Here is a 17,984-nt window from a genome sequence, read left to right on the forward strand (position 1 = left end):
TCACAGTTCTGACCGAATGAACGACCATCCCATAAACAAATAGGTTCTCACGATTCTGACCGAATGAACGACCACCCCATACACAAATATGTTCTCACACGATTCTGACCGGATGAACGAGACCACCCCATAAACAAATAGGTTCTCACGATTCTGACCGAATGAACGAGACCACCCCATAAACAAATAGGTGCTCACGGTTCTGACCGAATGAACGACCACCCCATAAACAAATAGGTTCTCACATTCTGACAGAATGAACGACCATCCCATAAACAAATAGGTTCTCACGATTCTGACCGAATGAACGAGACCACCCCATAAACAAATAGGATCTCACGATTCTGACCGAATGAACGATCATCCCATAAACAAATAGGTTCTCACGATTCTGACCGAATGAACGAGACCACCCCATAAACAAATAGGATCTCACGATTCTGACCGAATGAACGATCATCCCATAAACAAATAGGTTCTCAAGGTTCTGACCGAATGAACGACCATCCCATAAACAAATAGGTTCTCACGATTCTGACCGAATGAACGACCATCCCATAAACAAATAGGTTCTCAAGGTTCTGACCGAATGAACGACCATCCCATAAACAAATAGGTTCTCACGATTCTGACCGAATGCACGACCACCCCATAAACAAATAGGTTCTCACGATTCTGACCGAATGAACGACCACCCCATAAACAAATAGGTTCTCACGGTTCTGACCGAATGAACGACCATCCAATAAACAAATAGGATCTCACGGTTCTGACCGAATGAACGACCATCCCATAAACAAATAGGTTCTCACGGTTCTGACTGAATGAACGACCATCCCATAAACAAATAGGTTCTCACGATTCTGACCGAATGAACGACCACCCCATAAACAAATAGGATCTCACGGTTCTGACCGAATGAACGACCATCCCATAAACAAAAAGGTTCTCACGGTTCTGACCGAATGAACGACCACCCCATAAACAAAAAGGTTCTCATGGTTCTGACCGAATGAACGACCACCCCATAAACAAATAGGATCTCACGATTCTGACCGAATGAACGCCCACCCCATAAACAAATAGGTACTCACGATTCTGACCGAATGAACGACCACCCCATAAACAATAGGTTCTCACGGTTCTGACCGAATGAACGATCATCCCATAAACAAATAGGATCTCACGATTCTGACCGAATGAACGATCATCCCATAAACAAATAGGTTCTCAAGGTTCTGACCGAATGAACGACCATCCCATAAACAAATAGGTTCTCACGATTCTGACCGAATGAACGACCATCCCATAAACAAATAGGTTCTCAAGGTTCTGACCGAATGAACGACCATCCCATAAACAAATAGGTTCTCACGATTCTGACCGAATGAACGACCATCCCATAAACAAATAGGTTCTCACGGTTCTGACCGAATGAACGACCATCCCATAAACAAATAGGATCTCACGATTCTGACCGAATGAACGACCATCCCATTAACAAATAGGATCTCACGATTCTGACCGAATGAACGACCACCCCATAAACAAATAGGTTCTCACGGTTCTGACCGAATGAACGACCACCCCATAAACAAAAGGTTATCATGGTTCTGACCGAATGAACGACCACCCCATAAACAATAGGATCTCACGATTCTGACCGAATGAACGACCACCCCATAAACAAATAGGTACTCACGATTCTGAACGAATGAACGACCACCCCATAAACAAATAGGTTCTCATGGTTCTGACCGAATGAACGACCACCCCATAAACAAATAGGATCTCACGATTCTGACCGAATGAACGACCACCCCATAAACAAATAGGTACTCACGATTCTGACCGAATGAACGACCACCCCATAAACAAATAGGTTCTCATGGTTCTGACCGAATGAACGACCATCCCATAAACAAATAGGTTCTCATGGTTCTGACCGAATGAACGACCATCCCATAAACAAATAGGATCTCACGATTCTGACCGAATGAACGACCATCCCATAAACAAATAGGTTCTCACGATTCTGACCGAATGAACGACCACCCCATAAACAATAGGTGCTCACGGTTCTGACCGAATGAACGACCATCCCATAAACAAATAGGATCTCACGGTTCTGACCGAATGAACGACCATCCCATAAACAAATAGGATCTCACGATTCTGACCGAATGAACGACCACCCCATAAACAAATAGGATCTCACGGTTCTGACCGAATGAACGACCACCCCATAAACAAAAAGGTTCTCATGGTTCTGACCGAATGAACGACCACCCCATAAACAAATAGGATCTCACGATTCTGACCGAATGAACGACCACCCCATAACAAATAGGTTCTCATGGTTCTGACCGAATGAACGACCACCCCATAAACAAATAGGATCTCACGATTCTGACCGAATGAACGACCACCCCATAAACAATAGGTTCTCACGATTCTGACCGAATGAACGACCACCCCCTAAACAATAGGATCTCACGATTCTGACCGAATGAACGACCACCCCATACACAAATAGGTTTCTCACGATTCTGACCGAATGAACGACCACCCCATAAACAATAGGTGCACTGGTTGTACTGTACACGTCTATGCCCCCCGGCCTTCACAAACTCCGCATTGCCGAGCGTGAAGTTTGGCGAACAACAACCTCCACGTCCCACACGGAGCGAGGCTCACTAAAGGGCTGCAACTGTACTGCTGCAGCACTTAAGACCGTAACGCACTGCACAGTACAAGATTGACACTGTACAGTACTGTACTGCAGTACACGTGACAGGTCGTACTTTTCCAGCCGCGCTGTGAAGCGTGGCCGCTCCACCTTGTGCGGCTGCTGCTGCTTCTCCCGCTGGCCGCCGCCGCTGTTGTTGTTGCCGCTGTTGTTGCCGCTGTTGTTGTTGTTGTTGCTGCTGTTGTTGTTGTTGCTGCACGGGGGCCCCAAGCTGCTCTTCGCTACAAACCCCGCCGCTCCATCTCCCTCCACCTCCTCACGTGGCCATGGCGACGCCCTGCGCGTGACGTCACTTCCGGAAGCCCCCCCCCCCCGCTCCTGTTCACCCCCCCCCTCCACAACCAGCGACCTGCTGAGGGGGTCGCGAGGGGGAGGGACCCAGACAAGGGGCGGGGCTAATGCACGGGGGGGGAGGGGTCACGGTAGGGGGAGGGACTAAGGCGAGCTGTCAATCACCGGCCTCGTGTGGTTATTGTCACAGTCACGCGCACGCCAACACAGAGCTTAGGGGGCCGTCCATAAATGACGTCACGCCATTTTGGACGATTTTTAAATCCTTTATATTAAGTTCGCTCGCTTGCTTGCGTGCTTGCTTGCTTGCTTAGGACCGTGCAAATCTTTCGGTCGTTTTTAACCCACTTCCCGTGATCCAATCGAGCTGACACAGACTCGTTGTGCGAGACAATTAATGTTCGTGAAATTTTTTTTCCAAAATTTTACACTTTTTAGGCAAAAAAAATTTAATTTACATTTATTCAAATAGAACTCATTCATGGCTTTGGCTGAACGTCAGAGTGTAAGAGCCCAGAACGTGACACCTCCCACAGGCCGTGGCGGAGTAGCGCAGTTGGTAGTGCCCTCGCTTCCCATGCCAAAGGTCGCGGGATCGATCCCCGCGTCCTCCAAAGGCGAATATATTTTTAAATCCTTTATATTAAGTTCGCTTGCTTGCTTAGGACCGTGCAAATCTTTCGGTCGTTTTTTAACCCACTTCCCGTGATCCAATCGAGCTGACATTTTCCACAAAGACTCGTTGTGCGTGATAATTAATGTTCGTGAAATTTTTTTTCAAAAATTTTACACTTTTTGGGACAAAAATATATATTTAATTACCAATTGCTTAATGGTGCAATGCAATCATCTGACCCATAGGTGGCAGCCATCTCAAGCCAGAGGACGAGAGGACTCTAGCCGCCACGCATATAAAGGATTTATAGTGAAAAACTTTGTTTTTACGGGTTATACTTGTTAACACCCCCCCCCCCTCTCGTCACACGGCGTCACAAAAAGTCAGACCCCCCCTCAAATATGACGTCACAAAGCTCTGCCCCCCCCAAAAAAATAAAAAAATGCTTCAAATCTCGTTAAACTATTGTCATTGTAGTGCGTATTTAATGTGGCGCTGCACTCTGATGTTTGTAGTAGAAAACATTTATTAAAAAGTCAATTTAATTAAGAAGACGTGTTGTCTATATTTATTTAAAGTTGCGCATTTGATGTGACGTCACATTCTCCAACCCCCCCCCCCAGGTGCGTGACGTCATTTATGGACAGCCCTTTAATTCCCGGCCAGATGCGACACGCATCTCAACGAGACCTCTTCACCTGTGAAACCTACTACTACTATTATTATCTGAGTATCCGCGAGTGGCCCACCTCTTGTTCCCCCACCACTCCCACCCCCACCACTCCCCCCCCACTACTCACCCCCACCACTCCCCCCCACCACTAACCCCAAAACCCTCCCCCCAAGACTCACCCCACCCCTCCCCCGACCCCTCCCCCCACCGCCCCCACCACTCCACCCTACCACTCCCCCCCACCACTCACCCCCACCACTCACCTCCACCACTCACCCCCACCACTCCCCCCACCCCTCCCCCCCCACCTACTCACCCCCACCATCCCCCCCACCACGACCCCCCACCACTCACCCCCACCCCTCCCCCCACCACTTCCCCCCCACCCCTCCCCCCACCGCCCCCACCACTCCACCCTACCACTCCCCCCCACCACTCACCCCCACCACTCACCTCCACCACTCACCCCCACCACTCCCCCCCACCCCTCCCCCCCACTACTCACCCCCACCAATCCCCCCCACCACTACCCCCCACCACTCACCCCCACTACTCACCCCCACCAATCCCCCCCACCACTACCCCCCACCACTCACCCCCACTACTCACCCCCACCAATCCCCCCCACCCCACCCCCACCCCCCACCCTCCCCCCACCACTCCCCCCCACCCTCCCCCCACCGCCCCCACCACCTCCACCCTACCACTCCCCCCCAACACTCACCCCCACCACTCACCTCCACCACTCACCCCACCACTCCCCCTCACCCCTCCCCCCACTACTCACCCCCCACCAATCCCCCCCACCACTACCCCCCACCACTCACCCCCCCCCCTCCCCCCACCACCCCTCGCCCCCAACACTCCCACTACTCCCCCCCACCCCTCCCCATCCACCCCCACCCCTCCCCCCCCACCTCCCCCCACCCCCCCCCACCACTCCCCCCACCCCCCCCCCCACCCCCCTCGCCCCCAACACTCCCATTACTCCCCCCCCCCCCACCCTTCCCCCCACCATTCACCCCACCCCCCCACCCCTCCCCCCACCACCCCTCGCCCCCAACACTCTCACCACTCCCCCCCCCCACCCTCCCCCCACCACTCCCCCCACCCCTCCCCCACCACCCCTCGCCCCCAACACTCTCACCCCCCCCCACCCCTCCCCCCCCCACCATTCACCCCCACCCCCCCTCCCCCCACCACTCCCCCCCCCCCTCCCCCCACCACCCCCCCCCCCTCGCCCCCAACACTCTCACCACTCCCCCCCACCCCTCCCCCCACCACTCCCCCCCCCCACCCCTCCCCCACCACCACCCCTCGCCCCCAACACTCTCACCACTCCCCCCCACCCCTCCCCCCACCATTCACCCCCACCCCTCCCCCCAAGACTCACCCCACCCCTCCCCCCCCCCTCCCCCCACCGCCCCCACCACTCCACCCTACCACTCCCCCCCACCACTCACCCCCACCACTCACCTCCACCACTCACCCCCCCACTCCCCCCCACCCCTCCCCCCACTACTCACCCCCACCAATCCCCCCCACCACGACCCCCCACCACTCATCCCCACCCCTCCCCCCACCACTCCACCCACCCCCTCCCCCCACCGCCCCCACCACTCCACCCTACCACTCCCCCCCACCACTCACCCCCCCACTCACCTCCACCACTCACCCCCACCACTCCCCCCCACCCCTCCCCCCCACTACTCACCCCCACCAATCCCCCCCACCACTACCCCCCACCACTCACCCCCACTACTCACCCCCACCAATCCCCCCCACCACTCACCCCCACCCCTCCCCCCACCACTCCCCCCACCCCTCCCCCCACCGCCCCCACCACTCCACCCTACCACTCCCCCCCCCACCACTCACCCCCCACCACCACTCACCTCCACCACTCACCCCCACTACTCCCCACCCCCCCCACCCCTCCCCCCACTACTCACCCCCACCAATCCCCCCCACCACTACCCCCCACCACTCACCCCCCCCCCCCCACCACTCCCCCCCCCCACCCCTCCCCCCACCACCCCTCGCCCCAACACTCCCACTACTCCCCCCACCCCTCCCTCCACCATTCACCCCCACTCCTCCCCCCACCACTCCCCCCTCCCCCCACCACCCCTCGCCCCCAACACTCCCATTACTCCCCCCCACCCCTCCCCCACCATTCACCCCCACCCCTCCCCCCAACACTCCCACCGCCAAACCACCCCTCCCCCCTAACACTCACCCCCACCCCTCCCCCCCACCACTCCCCCACCCCCACCCCTCCCCCCACCGCCACCACCACCCCCCCACTCCCCCCCACCACTCCCCCCCACCACACCTCCACCACCCCCCCCATCACTCACCCCCACCACTCACCCCTACCCATCCCCCCCACCACTCCCCACCACCCCCCCCCCCACCACTCACCCCCCACCCCTCCCCCCCACCCCCTCCACCACCCCTCCCCCCCACCCCCCACCACCCCTCCCCACCACCCCCCCACCACCCCCATGCGCGTCTCGTGTAGAGGCCACGGCACTGATTGCGCCCAGCCGTGCAGAGCGCGGCCCCTGCCCCCCCTGCCCCCCACCCTGCACCACCATGAGGCCGGTGTAGCAAACATGCGGCGCGGCGTGCGCGCGGCGACACCCGCCTTGCTCTCTCCACTGCTGCAGCTGTCGCTCGCAGCAGCCGCGGTGGTGGTCGCGGTGGTCGCGGTGTCCGCGGTTGGGGCCTCGGAGCGATGTCCTCGCGCTGCCGCGGAGGGTGGCTCCTCGCCGGCGGCGAATCTATCCGAGCGGCGGGCAGCGCGCGGGACGCCGCGGAGACGACGGTAACAGTGGTCACTCTGTGTGGTGGTGGTGGTGGTCACTCTGTGTAGTGGTGGTGGTGGTCACTCTGTGTAGTGGTGGTGGTGGTCACTCTGTGTAGTGGTGGTGGTCACTCTGTGTAGTGGTGGTGGTCACTCTATGTAGTGGTGGTGGTCACTCTGTGTAGTGGTGGTGGTCACTCTGTGTAGTGGTGGTGGTGGTCACTCTGTGTAGTGGTGGTGGTGGTGGTCACTCTGTGTAGTGGTGGTGGTCACTCTGTGGTGGTGGTGGTGGTCACTCTGTGTAGTGGTGGTGGTGGTCACTCTGTGTAGTGGTGGTGGTGGTCACTCTGTGTAGTGGTGGTGGTGGTCACTCTGTGTAGTGGTGGTGGTCACTGTGTGGTGGTGTGGTGGTGGTCACTCTGTGTGGTGGTGGTCACTCTGTGTAGTGGTGGTGGTGGTCACTCTGTGTAGTGGTGGTGGTGGTGGTCACTCTGTGTGGTGGTGGTGGTCACTCTGTGTAGTGGTGGTGGTCACTCTGTGTAGTGGTGGTGGTGGTGGTGGTCACTCTGTGTGGTGGTGATGGTGGTGGTCACTCTGTGTAGTGGTGGTGGTCAGTGTGGTGGTGTGGTGGTGGTCACTCTGTGTAGTGGTGGTGGTCACTCTGGTGGTGGTGGTGGTGGTGTAGTGGTGGTGGTCACTCTGTGTAGTGGTGGTGGTCACTCTGTGTAGTGGTGGTGGTGGTCACTCTGTGTAGTGGTGGTGGTGGTCACTCTGTGTAGTGGTGGTGGTGGTCACTCTGTGTGGTGGTGGTGGTCACTCTGTGTGGTGGTCACTCTGTGTGGTGGTCACTCTGTGTAGTGGTGGTGGTGGTCACTCTGTGTAGTGGTGGTGGTGGTCACTCTGGTGGTGGTGGTGGTGGTCACTCTGTGTAGTGGTGGTCACTCTGTGTGGTGGTATTGGTCACTCTGTGTGGTGGTCACTCTGTGTGGTGGTGGTCACTCTGTGTGGTGGTGGTCACTCTGTGTAGTGGTGGTGGTCACTCTGTGTAGTGGTGGTGGTCACTCTGTGTGGTGGTGGTCACTCTGTGTGGTGGTGGTCACTCTGTGTAGTGGTGGTGCCATGGTGGTGGTCACTCTGTGTAGTGGTGGTGGTCACTCTGTGTGGTGGTGGTCACTCTGTGTGGTGGTGGTCACTCTGTGTGGTGGTCACTCTGTGTGGTGGTGGTCACTCTGTGTGGTGGTGGTCACTCTGTGTGGTGGTGGTCACTCTGTGTGGTGGTGGTCACTCTGTGTAGTGGTGGTGGTGGTGGTGACTCTGTGTAGTAGTGGTGGTGGTCACTCTGTGTAGTGGTGGTGGTCAATCTGTGTGGTGGTGGTCACTCTGTGTGGTGGTGGTCACTCTGTGTGGTGGTCACTCTGTGTGGTGGTCACTCTGTGTAGTGGTGGTGGTGGTCACTCTGTGTAGTGGTGGTGGTGGTCACTCTGGTGGTGGTGGTGGTCACTCTGTGTAGTGGTGGTCACTCTGTGTGGTGGTATTGGTCACTCTGTGTGGTGGTCACTCTGTGTGGTGGTGGTCACTCTGTGTGGTGGTGGTCACTCTGTGTAGTGGTGGTGGTCACTCTGTGTAGTGGTGGTGGTCACTCTGTGTGGTGGTGGTCACTCTGTGTGGTGGTGGTCACTCTGTGTAGTGGTGGTGCCATGGTGGTGGTCACTCTGTGTAGTGGTGGTGGTCACTCTGTGTGGTGGTGGTCACTCTGTGTGGTGGTGGTCACTCTGTGTGGTGGTCACTCTGTGTGGTGGTGGTCACTCTGTGTGGTGGTGGTCACTCTGTGTGGTGGTGGTCACTCTGTGTGGTGGTGGTCACTCTGTGTAGTGGTGGTGGTGGTGGTGACTCTGTGTAGTAGTGGTGGTGGTCACTCTGTGTAGTGGTGGTGGTCAATCTGTGTGGTGGTGGTCACTCTGTGTGGTGGTGGTCACTCTGTGTAGTAGTGGTGGTTACTCTGTGTGGAGTCATCGCAGTGCTGGCATAGTGTTCAGGTGTGGTTGTGTTTAATCGGGTTAGGTGAGAACTCTAACAGAGACTCATTTGCAAGAGCGACCTGGGGACATGAATGTGCCGCTAGCGGGCGCCGATTGCTGCTATGGGTGTAGAATCCCAAATTGAGAAGCTTGCGTTGAAATTTTGCAATTTGGCAAACGCGTACCCCGGCACACAGTGGCCAACTCTTGCGAATTCCGTCACGGGGTCGGTCTTTTAACGTCAGCTGTGGAGCAGACTGCACGAGGTACGATCGAGGAATGAATGACCAGGGCGGCCGTTGGAGTTGAACCGTAAACAAGACGCGGATGCTCAACAAACTACGTTGCCACCCCGGGTTTTAACGGCACATTGATATAATTACGCGATCTAACCCAGAAAACCTCTATTATGGATGATGTTGGTCGGGAAAGCCTACCTGATGTTAAACTGACTTTACTAAGCACCTTTGGTATGCAGTGGTTATTGATAATTACCACGAACCTGTGTCATTCGCTTATTACTACACATGGAGTTAATATTCTGACAAAAAGCCAGGAATTAAAGTCAATATCGTCAGAAATCTAAGCAGGCTCTGAGCCTGCTTAGCGCTTCGATGGGTGACCACCAGGTACAAACGGGATGATATTGGCTTGCAGGGGTGTCCCGTGGTGTGTGATGTCGATGTCTGGAGCGGATTTAGTCCTGTATAGATAGTGGGCGTGTGTCCACGCAGCATTCTTGCCAATGTGCTTGAACTTTCACGGATACCTTTATGGTTGTTTTAATGGTTCAGTCTAAATTCACTCATTGCTGCAATTAACACTGCCTCTTTGTCCGTCTAGGTGTGACAGCCAGCAGAGCTGGTGGAACCCCTACTGGATGCTTCCTGAAGACATGAGTGGGGCTGATTGTTTCTGGGAATCGGCAAAAAGGTGGCCCAACTGATTGACAATAGAGGCACTCGCACTGCAAACCACACAACTGCATTTTTATTACACGCTTTTATTTAACTCACTCCGTCTGTTGTCGTATCCTTAAAAACACTTGTAACTCAATTTTTACTCACTTCCCAATGTGTTATCGACTGAAAACTTGGTATACTTATGTCGTACTGATAACAAGACTATATTCTATCATTAAACGTTAAAAATATATATTTTAAACATTTTACACTCTTTTATTTAACTCAGTCTGTTGTCGTATCATCAAATCTTGGAACTCAATTTCAACCATCTTCCCATTGTCGTATCGACTGCAAAATTGGTATAGGTATGTCATACTGATGACAATACTATTTTCTATCATTAAAAATAAAAAATATATATTTTTAAACAATCTTTTTTACGGGTCTAATTGTCCACGCTCAACTCACGTTGCCTGTAAATCACCACGGCCCCTTACGCTGTGGCAAGCTGCGGGGCCACTTCCAGGAGTCGTGTAGTTCTGCCATTACGAGTACGGTACATTTCATTAAAGCGTGTTTTTATTTTTATTTTTTACATATTTTATTTTGGAATGCTGTGAACTCGAGTCAGGGTCCAACCCTCAGAGGCGTAGGCCGTGCAAGCACCTCACCATCGCTGGATCCCATCCTTGCAGAGTTCCAAAGACAACCTGCAATATCCCACAATCTGTTGCCTTCAGATCTTTCCCATGGTCGCCGACCTTTGAATGCCACTACGATCCGTCTAACCTGCCCTCTTCCCTCCTCCACATGTACCCAACCCACGGCAACCTATGGCTGATGGCATATACAGTGCTTTCTTGCCATGTGCTATCTGAACTTGCACATTTATTACCTAATCCTGCCATGGAATTCCAGATAATGTCCACAGATATTACAAAGCCAAGAGTTGTTTGTGCGCCATCCTCAAATGTCAATCATCTCCAATGTTGCACCATTGAACTGAAACAATAAACACGCAATGCATCAGTGATTCAATTAAAATCAATTTTGATGCTCAATATATGCATAACCCTGCACATAATTATTTATCAATATTGAAATTTGAATTCAAATCGCATTGCAGTAATATGCACCCTTAGAAAAACTAGCGAGATTGACAATATAAACGCTACGGGATATTATAATCATCGTCAGTCCGCAACGGCCGTCAGCGCTCTCCACGCTTGCCCGTCCCTCGCACGGTCCCGTCAGCATCGGCTGCGCCGGTTTATCTGTCGGTGTCATCACATTTGTCATCCAATTGATCTTGCGTCGTCCTCTCCTCCTCTCCTCCTACATGGCCTCTAAGATAAGGCGATAGAACGGGACAAAATAAATGAGCCTGAAATCTCGTGACGACCTGGAATCGTGTCAGTAGATTGGGTGATGCAGCGGTGACACTTGTGCCTCGCAGCAACAAGTGCCTGGGTTTGATTCCCAACCTCAAGCACCTTTCTGTGTGGAGTTTGTGTTCTTCCCCTGTCCTGCACTGGTTTCCTCTGGCTTCTCCAATTCCCCCCCATAACTAAACACTAGAATGTAAGTGGTCTTGGCCAATGCGCCTTAATATTGAAAAGGCATCTTACTCGGTTGGGATGATACACAGCAGCAACATCGCCCCCCATTCTGCGAAAACTTGGCAGGACCCTCCCCAAAAAGCGTTGAGACTCGGCGAGGCTTCCCTGGGTAAACAAGGGTAGCGACGATCGGCCCGCTTGGGGGGTGGCGTGGGTGGACGGTTGCTTGGCGAGCGTTAGGACGGTATGCGGCCACGCTTATCATCGCGTGGGTGTGCGACCGCACTTGTGTGGGTGTGCGACTGTGCTTTTCGTCACGTGGGTGTGCGATTGCACTTGTTGTGTGGGTGTGCGACCGTGCTTGTTGCCGCGTGGGTGTGCGACGGCGCTCGTCGTTGTGTAGGTGTGTGACCGTGCTTGTTGCCGCGTGGGTGTGCGATCGCGCTTGTTGTGTGGGTGTGCGATCGTGTTTGTCGTCGCGTGGGTGTGCGATCGCGCTTGTTGTATGGGTGTGCTACCGTGCTTGTTGCCGCGTGGGTGTGCGATCGCGCTTGTTGTGTGGGTGTGCGATCGTGCTTGTCGTCGCGTGGGTATGCGATCGCGCTCGTCGTTGTGTGGGTGTTGGGCTGCACTTGTGTGGGTGTGCGACCGCGCTCATCGTTGTGTGGGTGTACGATCGCGCTTGTTGTGTGAATGTGCGACCGCGCTCGTTGTGTAGGTGTACGCGCGGAGGGAGCGTGGCCGAGGCGCTGCAGCTGGCGGTGGTGGCGTGCGGCGCTCGCCTCGAGGAGACCATGGTCATGCTCAAGTCCGCAGCGCTCTTCAGCCGTGCACGCCTGCACGCCCACATCTTCGCAGAGGATGAACTGCACGCCAGCTTTCGGGAGCAGGTGAACGCACAGCAGGGCCGGAATGCGTGGTGCCGGCTACACCACCACCTTGTCGTGTCTGTGGTGCCGGCTACACCACCGCCTTGTCGTGTCTGTGGTTCTATCCGCACCACCGCGGTGCTGGTCACAATACATCCGTCGTGTGCCGTGTTGTCTCTTAATGACGCTCACAGCACTCGCCCGAGCAGTGCGCGAAGTTAAATGGGGAATCTTCTCCTCCAGCGTGGTGGCGTAGCCCAGTGGTAGCGCCTCTGCCGCTTGTTAGACTTTTGCGATTTGAATCCATCAGGTCACCTTGGTTACTACTGTGGGTATATTAACCGCTGTCTGATTCACGGTGGATGTTAGACATCCTCCAATATCATCCAAAATGAGGAAGCCATTGTGTGCCGGTGTCCTTATCCAAATTACCGGCAAAAACTACCGGCAAAACACTAAATTGGGATTACACAGCAACGTCGCCCCCTGATGTAAAACTATTGGAGGCTATAACAGTGAAACAGCAGCGTCTACGTGCTAGCCCTGCACTATAAGAATGGCGTAATTAGCAAATGTACTAAATTATTATTAAGTGTGGTCTTCCTGGTTTAGCCGCGTGTGGAACATCTCGTCTGCCAAGCTTTTGCTGCGCACTGCTGCGGGGATTTTCACCTCAACTCCCGAAGGCCCCACAGCAGTCCGTGGCGAAAGCTTGAGAGAAGACAGCCTCAACACGCGGCCTAGCCAGGAAGAGCTCACTCGGACTCCGAGTGGCTGTGAAAACCCCCGTTTTGTGAATGTGCGTGTGCGTTCCCCACTCATTCAGCTGCTGGCGTGGCCGTTGCGGTATCGGAGGAAGCTGTCATTCTCGCTGTACCCAATCACCTTCCCCGCCGACAACGCGGACGCCTGGAGGAAACTCTTTAAGCCCTGCGCCTCTCAACGCCTCTTCCTGCCTGTAAGGGCCTGGAGACAGGGACGCTTCGCTGCTGCGAAACCTGAAGGCGCAAGCAGCGTTGCCACGATATCACGTCTCACGATACGATATTTATTTTCATAGCAATTGGGTTTCTATATAAATAGCCAGTGCTTTGTAAAGCGGTTCTTCGCCAGAGGGCGTTTCCCAGTTCTCCTCGAACGCTAATAAAATGTATATGGATGGGCGGCTTGATGGCAACACTTACGACTAACGTCTGGTGCTTCACAGCAGGATACGCCGCTCCTGTGCCTCTCGTGAGAGCACTTAGAATTCCTGACGCCAGGCCGCTTGCGCCATGGCACGTCTACCCAGGAGTGGAGGGCGGCACTCATCTTCGTTGCCGGCCCAGTGGGGGGACGGTCGGGGTTACATCTGTAGGGGGATGACTCGTATCTGGCCACGTCACTCAGCGGTGGAGCGAGCGCCTCGCGATTGGAAGCTTGCGAGTTCAAATTCTGGTCGGAGGTCGGTTCGATGGTTCACGGGAAGAGACGATGTTTTTTGGGCTTCACTGCAGAGCGCCGGACCTGGCAGTAGGTGGCAATGTTCACCACCACACCCGGTCACAGTACAAATTATGACTCCGTTTACAACAGAATGTAAATTGGATTCGCTCAACGATTTTGGCCAAAACGTAAATATCCCACCTCATCGAGTTAGATTATAATTTGCAACACTGAGAAATATTTGTACCCGTCACGCCGTATATCGTACGACCCGGCCAGGTGGCTTGGTGGTTGAGCGAGCGGCTCGCAATCGGAAGGTTGGGTGGTTGACTTGGCCAATCATCTGCACGGATGATAAAATAACTTCCACTTACTTTGTCTACAGTGGTTGTCCTGTAGGTGGACTCACTACCTCGATGCTTATGTGAACCGGACATCACTGCGATTTTATTTGGAATTGCACGAAATAAGTAGATATCCACTCGTACAGAGATAGTTACTGCCGCTGGCACTTTGGTATCATCTCAAGAATTGTTAACCACCGCTCTTCGTGCCCCTCACAAAATTATTTTTCACACCGACCAATCATTACCGTTAAATAATTTGCAGCTGCTGCTCAAAGCTTTGCACGATTGGTCGGCTCTTACAGCATCAAGTGGTCCGGCTTCAGGGCTTGTCTTTGGTGTACCATGCCCTAGAAATGAAAGTTCTCATAGCAGCACTGCACGGCACTGCACGGCACTGCAGTTGTAATGTCCTCAGGCCTGTCCCCATTGATCACATTTAAAACACGTACAACTGAACAAGTGTTAGAATGCGTTATGAAACGTAACTCATTCTTACTGTAAAACAAGTACTGCTGCTGGAAATAATTTAAAATCGATTTAACGTCTAAATGCCCAAGCGCCACCGTATGGGAAAATAAACCAACAGCGGTTGTCATTGGACATACTTGCCCCCTGCCATAGGCATGAGGAATGTCCACCACTGGCTCAGGGCTGTAAACAGGGGACGAGGCCGCCTCGTTGCTCAAAAAGCCCCCCCCGCCCCGTCCCGCGCGCGTGGTGGTGGTGTTGCCGCAGCTGCTGCTGCCCCACGTGGGCTGGCTGCTCTACGTGGACACGGACGTGCTCTTCCTGGCGCCTGTCGACGAGCTGTGGGCGCTGCGGCGCCGCTTCGGGGCCTGGCGCCTCGCGGGCCTCGCGCCCGAGCACGAGCTGCTGCAGATCGGCTGGTACAACCGCTTCGGCCGCCACCCCTACCTGGGCCGCACGGGGGTCAACTCCGGGGTTATGCTCATGGATCTGGCAGGCCTGCGCACCGCGCAGTTTAAGGTGGGAGCCGGGATCGCTCGGTCCGGCGCCGGCCTTTCCGAATCCTTTCCAAGTAAGGTCGAGTGGGTTAATGCGTGAACTCTGTCCGTCGGTCTCCAATAGGTTCTGGGGTGGCACGGTAACTCTCGTAAAGGCGAGGCGGCGATTTAAGCTTGGGAACAACGTTGCGTCGCTGCGAGGGACCGAACCGTGTTTTGCGATCCCTCAGAATGACATGAGCGCCGTGCGGCTGGCCTGGGGCGAGATGCTGCTGCCGCTCTACAACAAGTACCGGCTGAACATCACGTGGGGTGACCAGGACCTGCTCAACATCATCTTCCACTACAACCCCGGTGAGGCCCCCGTCGAATCAGTAACGGGTGGGAGCGTGTCGCCAGACAGAGCCGCTGCGCATCGAGGGTGTCTGTCCGGTGGGGCCCGGGAGGAAACGTGGCCTCCACCCACGCGCAACCACCGTCGGACCTGTGCTTTGGCGAGTACAGCGGCGCTGCACTCGCTTTGGCATTGAAAAGAAAACCGCAGAGCGTTTTCTGAAGAGCCGCCGACAGAAGGTCGGCATACGAGGCAGCGGGCGGTGTGGTCGTTTGTAGCGTTGGCGCTCGCGGTTGCTGGGCGTGCGCCAACAGGCTCGGATGGCAGTACCGCGGGTGGTGAGCGACTGCGCCGTGTTTGTAAACATCGGAAAATCAGGTCGGTGGTGCATTTGCTCAATCCTGGCTGCTTAATCGGCAAGTTTATTTATTGATACAACTGTAGTTTATTTTTGGCCCCTCGTTTACGTTTAATTTGACCGGGTGGCGCTGTTGGAGTCGTCAACTCACAGCTGCGATGTCACCGCTGTTTGGATGATGGACCGCCAGGCGAAACGCCGGGGCCGTGTTGTCAGCAGAGGGCAGCGCAGCACGGTGAAGTATGGTCAATTAACTTCCATGACCCACGTGGTATAGGGAAGGCTTCACCCAGCAGTCGGTTGACAAAAGGATATTCATTATTAAGGGTATTATTGTTCTTATTATGCTGGTTTATCAGGAAAGCCTCTCCGAGTCAGAGGACCTTTTTCAGGAGGGTCCTGCCATGCTTTCGCAGTAGGGGGCGATGTTGCTGTTGTGTGTGATCACAACTGAGTCATTCTCAGGCACATTTTTCAGCACTGGGATGTTTTGCCCAATACCAGGGAGTCCAGAGGAAACCCATGCAGACATGGAGATAGCTTACAATCGCCACGTAGAAAGGCGGCTCAGTCAGGAACGCTGCCTGGGCCCTTCTACCCTAACCATAAACTGTATAATTGTGTCACGGAATACCTTCGCACTGCTGCGGTTTCCTCTTTAACGACGAGACGGGCATCACGACGGGCCCCCGCCTGGTTAGATAGTGGCCCGGCGCAAGGGCCGCACGGGTTGACGCGCGTCTCCCCGCGCCGCTCGCGGCCCCACAGAGATGGTGCACGTCTTCGATTGCCGCTGGAACTTCCGTCCCGACCACTGCATGTACGGCAGCAACTGCGGTGGCGCCGAGCGCGACGGCGTGGCCGTGCTGCACGGCAACCGCGGCGTGTACCACGACGGCAAGCAGCCGGCCTTCCGCGCCATCTACCAGGCGCTGCTGCACGTGCGTACCTTCTTGGCCATCACACCAGTTCACCCGCGCCACGTGCACGCTGGCAACAGGGCGCAGGGATACATTCTTTGAGGGGCATGCTCAAGCTGGGGTCCACATCGGAGCGAGCAGTTGCACAACTCTGTTGCATGCAGGTTGGTGCAGGCTCTTAAAAGGGGCCTCACCTCCCCCATTAAATGTTTCCTCCTCTTAGCCGGGTGTCAGCGCTCCTCCGGCCAGTGGCTCATGGTGCACCTGAGAGAGCTTCTTGGGGGCCTCCCTAAAGGTGAAATAGTTTTAGTGGGTGATCTAAATTGGAATTGGCTAAACCCGCCGGCCGTGGCCACAAATTTTGCAGATGAATTTAACCTGTTTCAATTAATAAATGTCCCCACAAGACCCAACCTAAAAAATCCGGGACAGTCATCTCTGCTTGACGTCCTATTGACAAATGCCCCTCACAATTTCGCACTGACTGGTGTTCTAGGTAATAACCTTAGTGATCACTCCTTCATTTTTGGGGTGAGATCATCAGCCAGACCCAAAGCCCCCCCTAAATTGGTTGAGAAGCACTCCATTAAACACTTCAGCACTCAGGCATTTACTAATGATGTGCTTCACTCGGATATTGACAAGGTCTGTGATATTCCAAACCTGACTACGGCTTGGGAGACCTTCAGGTACACGTTTCTCCAAATTCTTAACAAACATGCTCCGTTGGTTAAATTTAAAACTAAAGGCAACCGTCCACCATGGTTTGATCCTGTGATTACAAAGCTCATGAAAACTAGGGACAAGGCTTGGGCATGTGCTCAGAAAAGTAATTTGGTCAATGACTGGCTAGAATACAGGATTTTAAGGAATAGATGCGTCAAAAAATACGGCATGCAAAAAATAACTACTTCTCTTCCACTCTCCCTGAATCTCATGGAAATGCCAGGATTTTCTGGAAAACAATCAAATGTATCGAAAAGGCATCCAAAACAGATCATCTGCCCGTTCAGCTTAACCGAAATGGGGAATATTTTTCAGATCCCCAAAAAATAGTTGACAATTTTAACCTTCATTTTTCTGAAGCTAGTACCCTATTTGATAATGTATTGGGAGTCACCCATGCTCATGCAAATTCCTACACTC

The 17,984-nt window shown here is 54.3% G+C and overlaps 1 protein-coding gene across 1 annotated transcript; it reads left to right on the forward strand.

Moving 5' to 3' along the window:
* The first annotated feature begins 6,836 nt into the window (after positions 1-6,836).
* LOC133339902 (glucoside xylosyltransferase 1-like) lies at positions 6,837-16,941 on the forward strand. Its single transcript, XM_061548022.1, has 7 exons — positions 6,837-7,159; positions 10,000-10,089; positions 12,339-12,510; positions 13,316-13,447; positions 14,997-15,248; positions 15,457-15,580; positions 16,687-16,941. Exons 1-7 carry the CDS (start codon positions 6,837-6,839, stop codon positions 16,938-16,940), a joined length of 1,347 nt encoding a protein of 448 aa, XP_061404006.1. The 3' UTR covers position 16,941.
* Positions 16,942-17,984: the final 1,043 nt, after the last annotated feature.

The sequence above is a fragment of the Lethenteron reissneri genome, unplaced genomic scaffold, assembly GCF_015708825.2.
Source record: "Lethenteron reissneri isolate LAM-NWPU_2019-01 unplaced genomic scaffold, ASM1570882v1 scaffold_537, whole genome shotgun sequence".
NCBI classification, from domain to species: Eukaryota; Metazoa; Chordata; class Hyperoartia; order Petromyzontiformes; family Petromyzontidae; genus Lethenteron; species Lethenteron reissneri.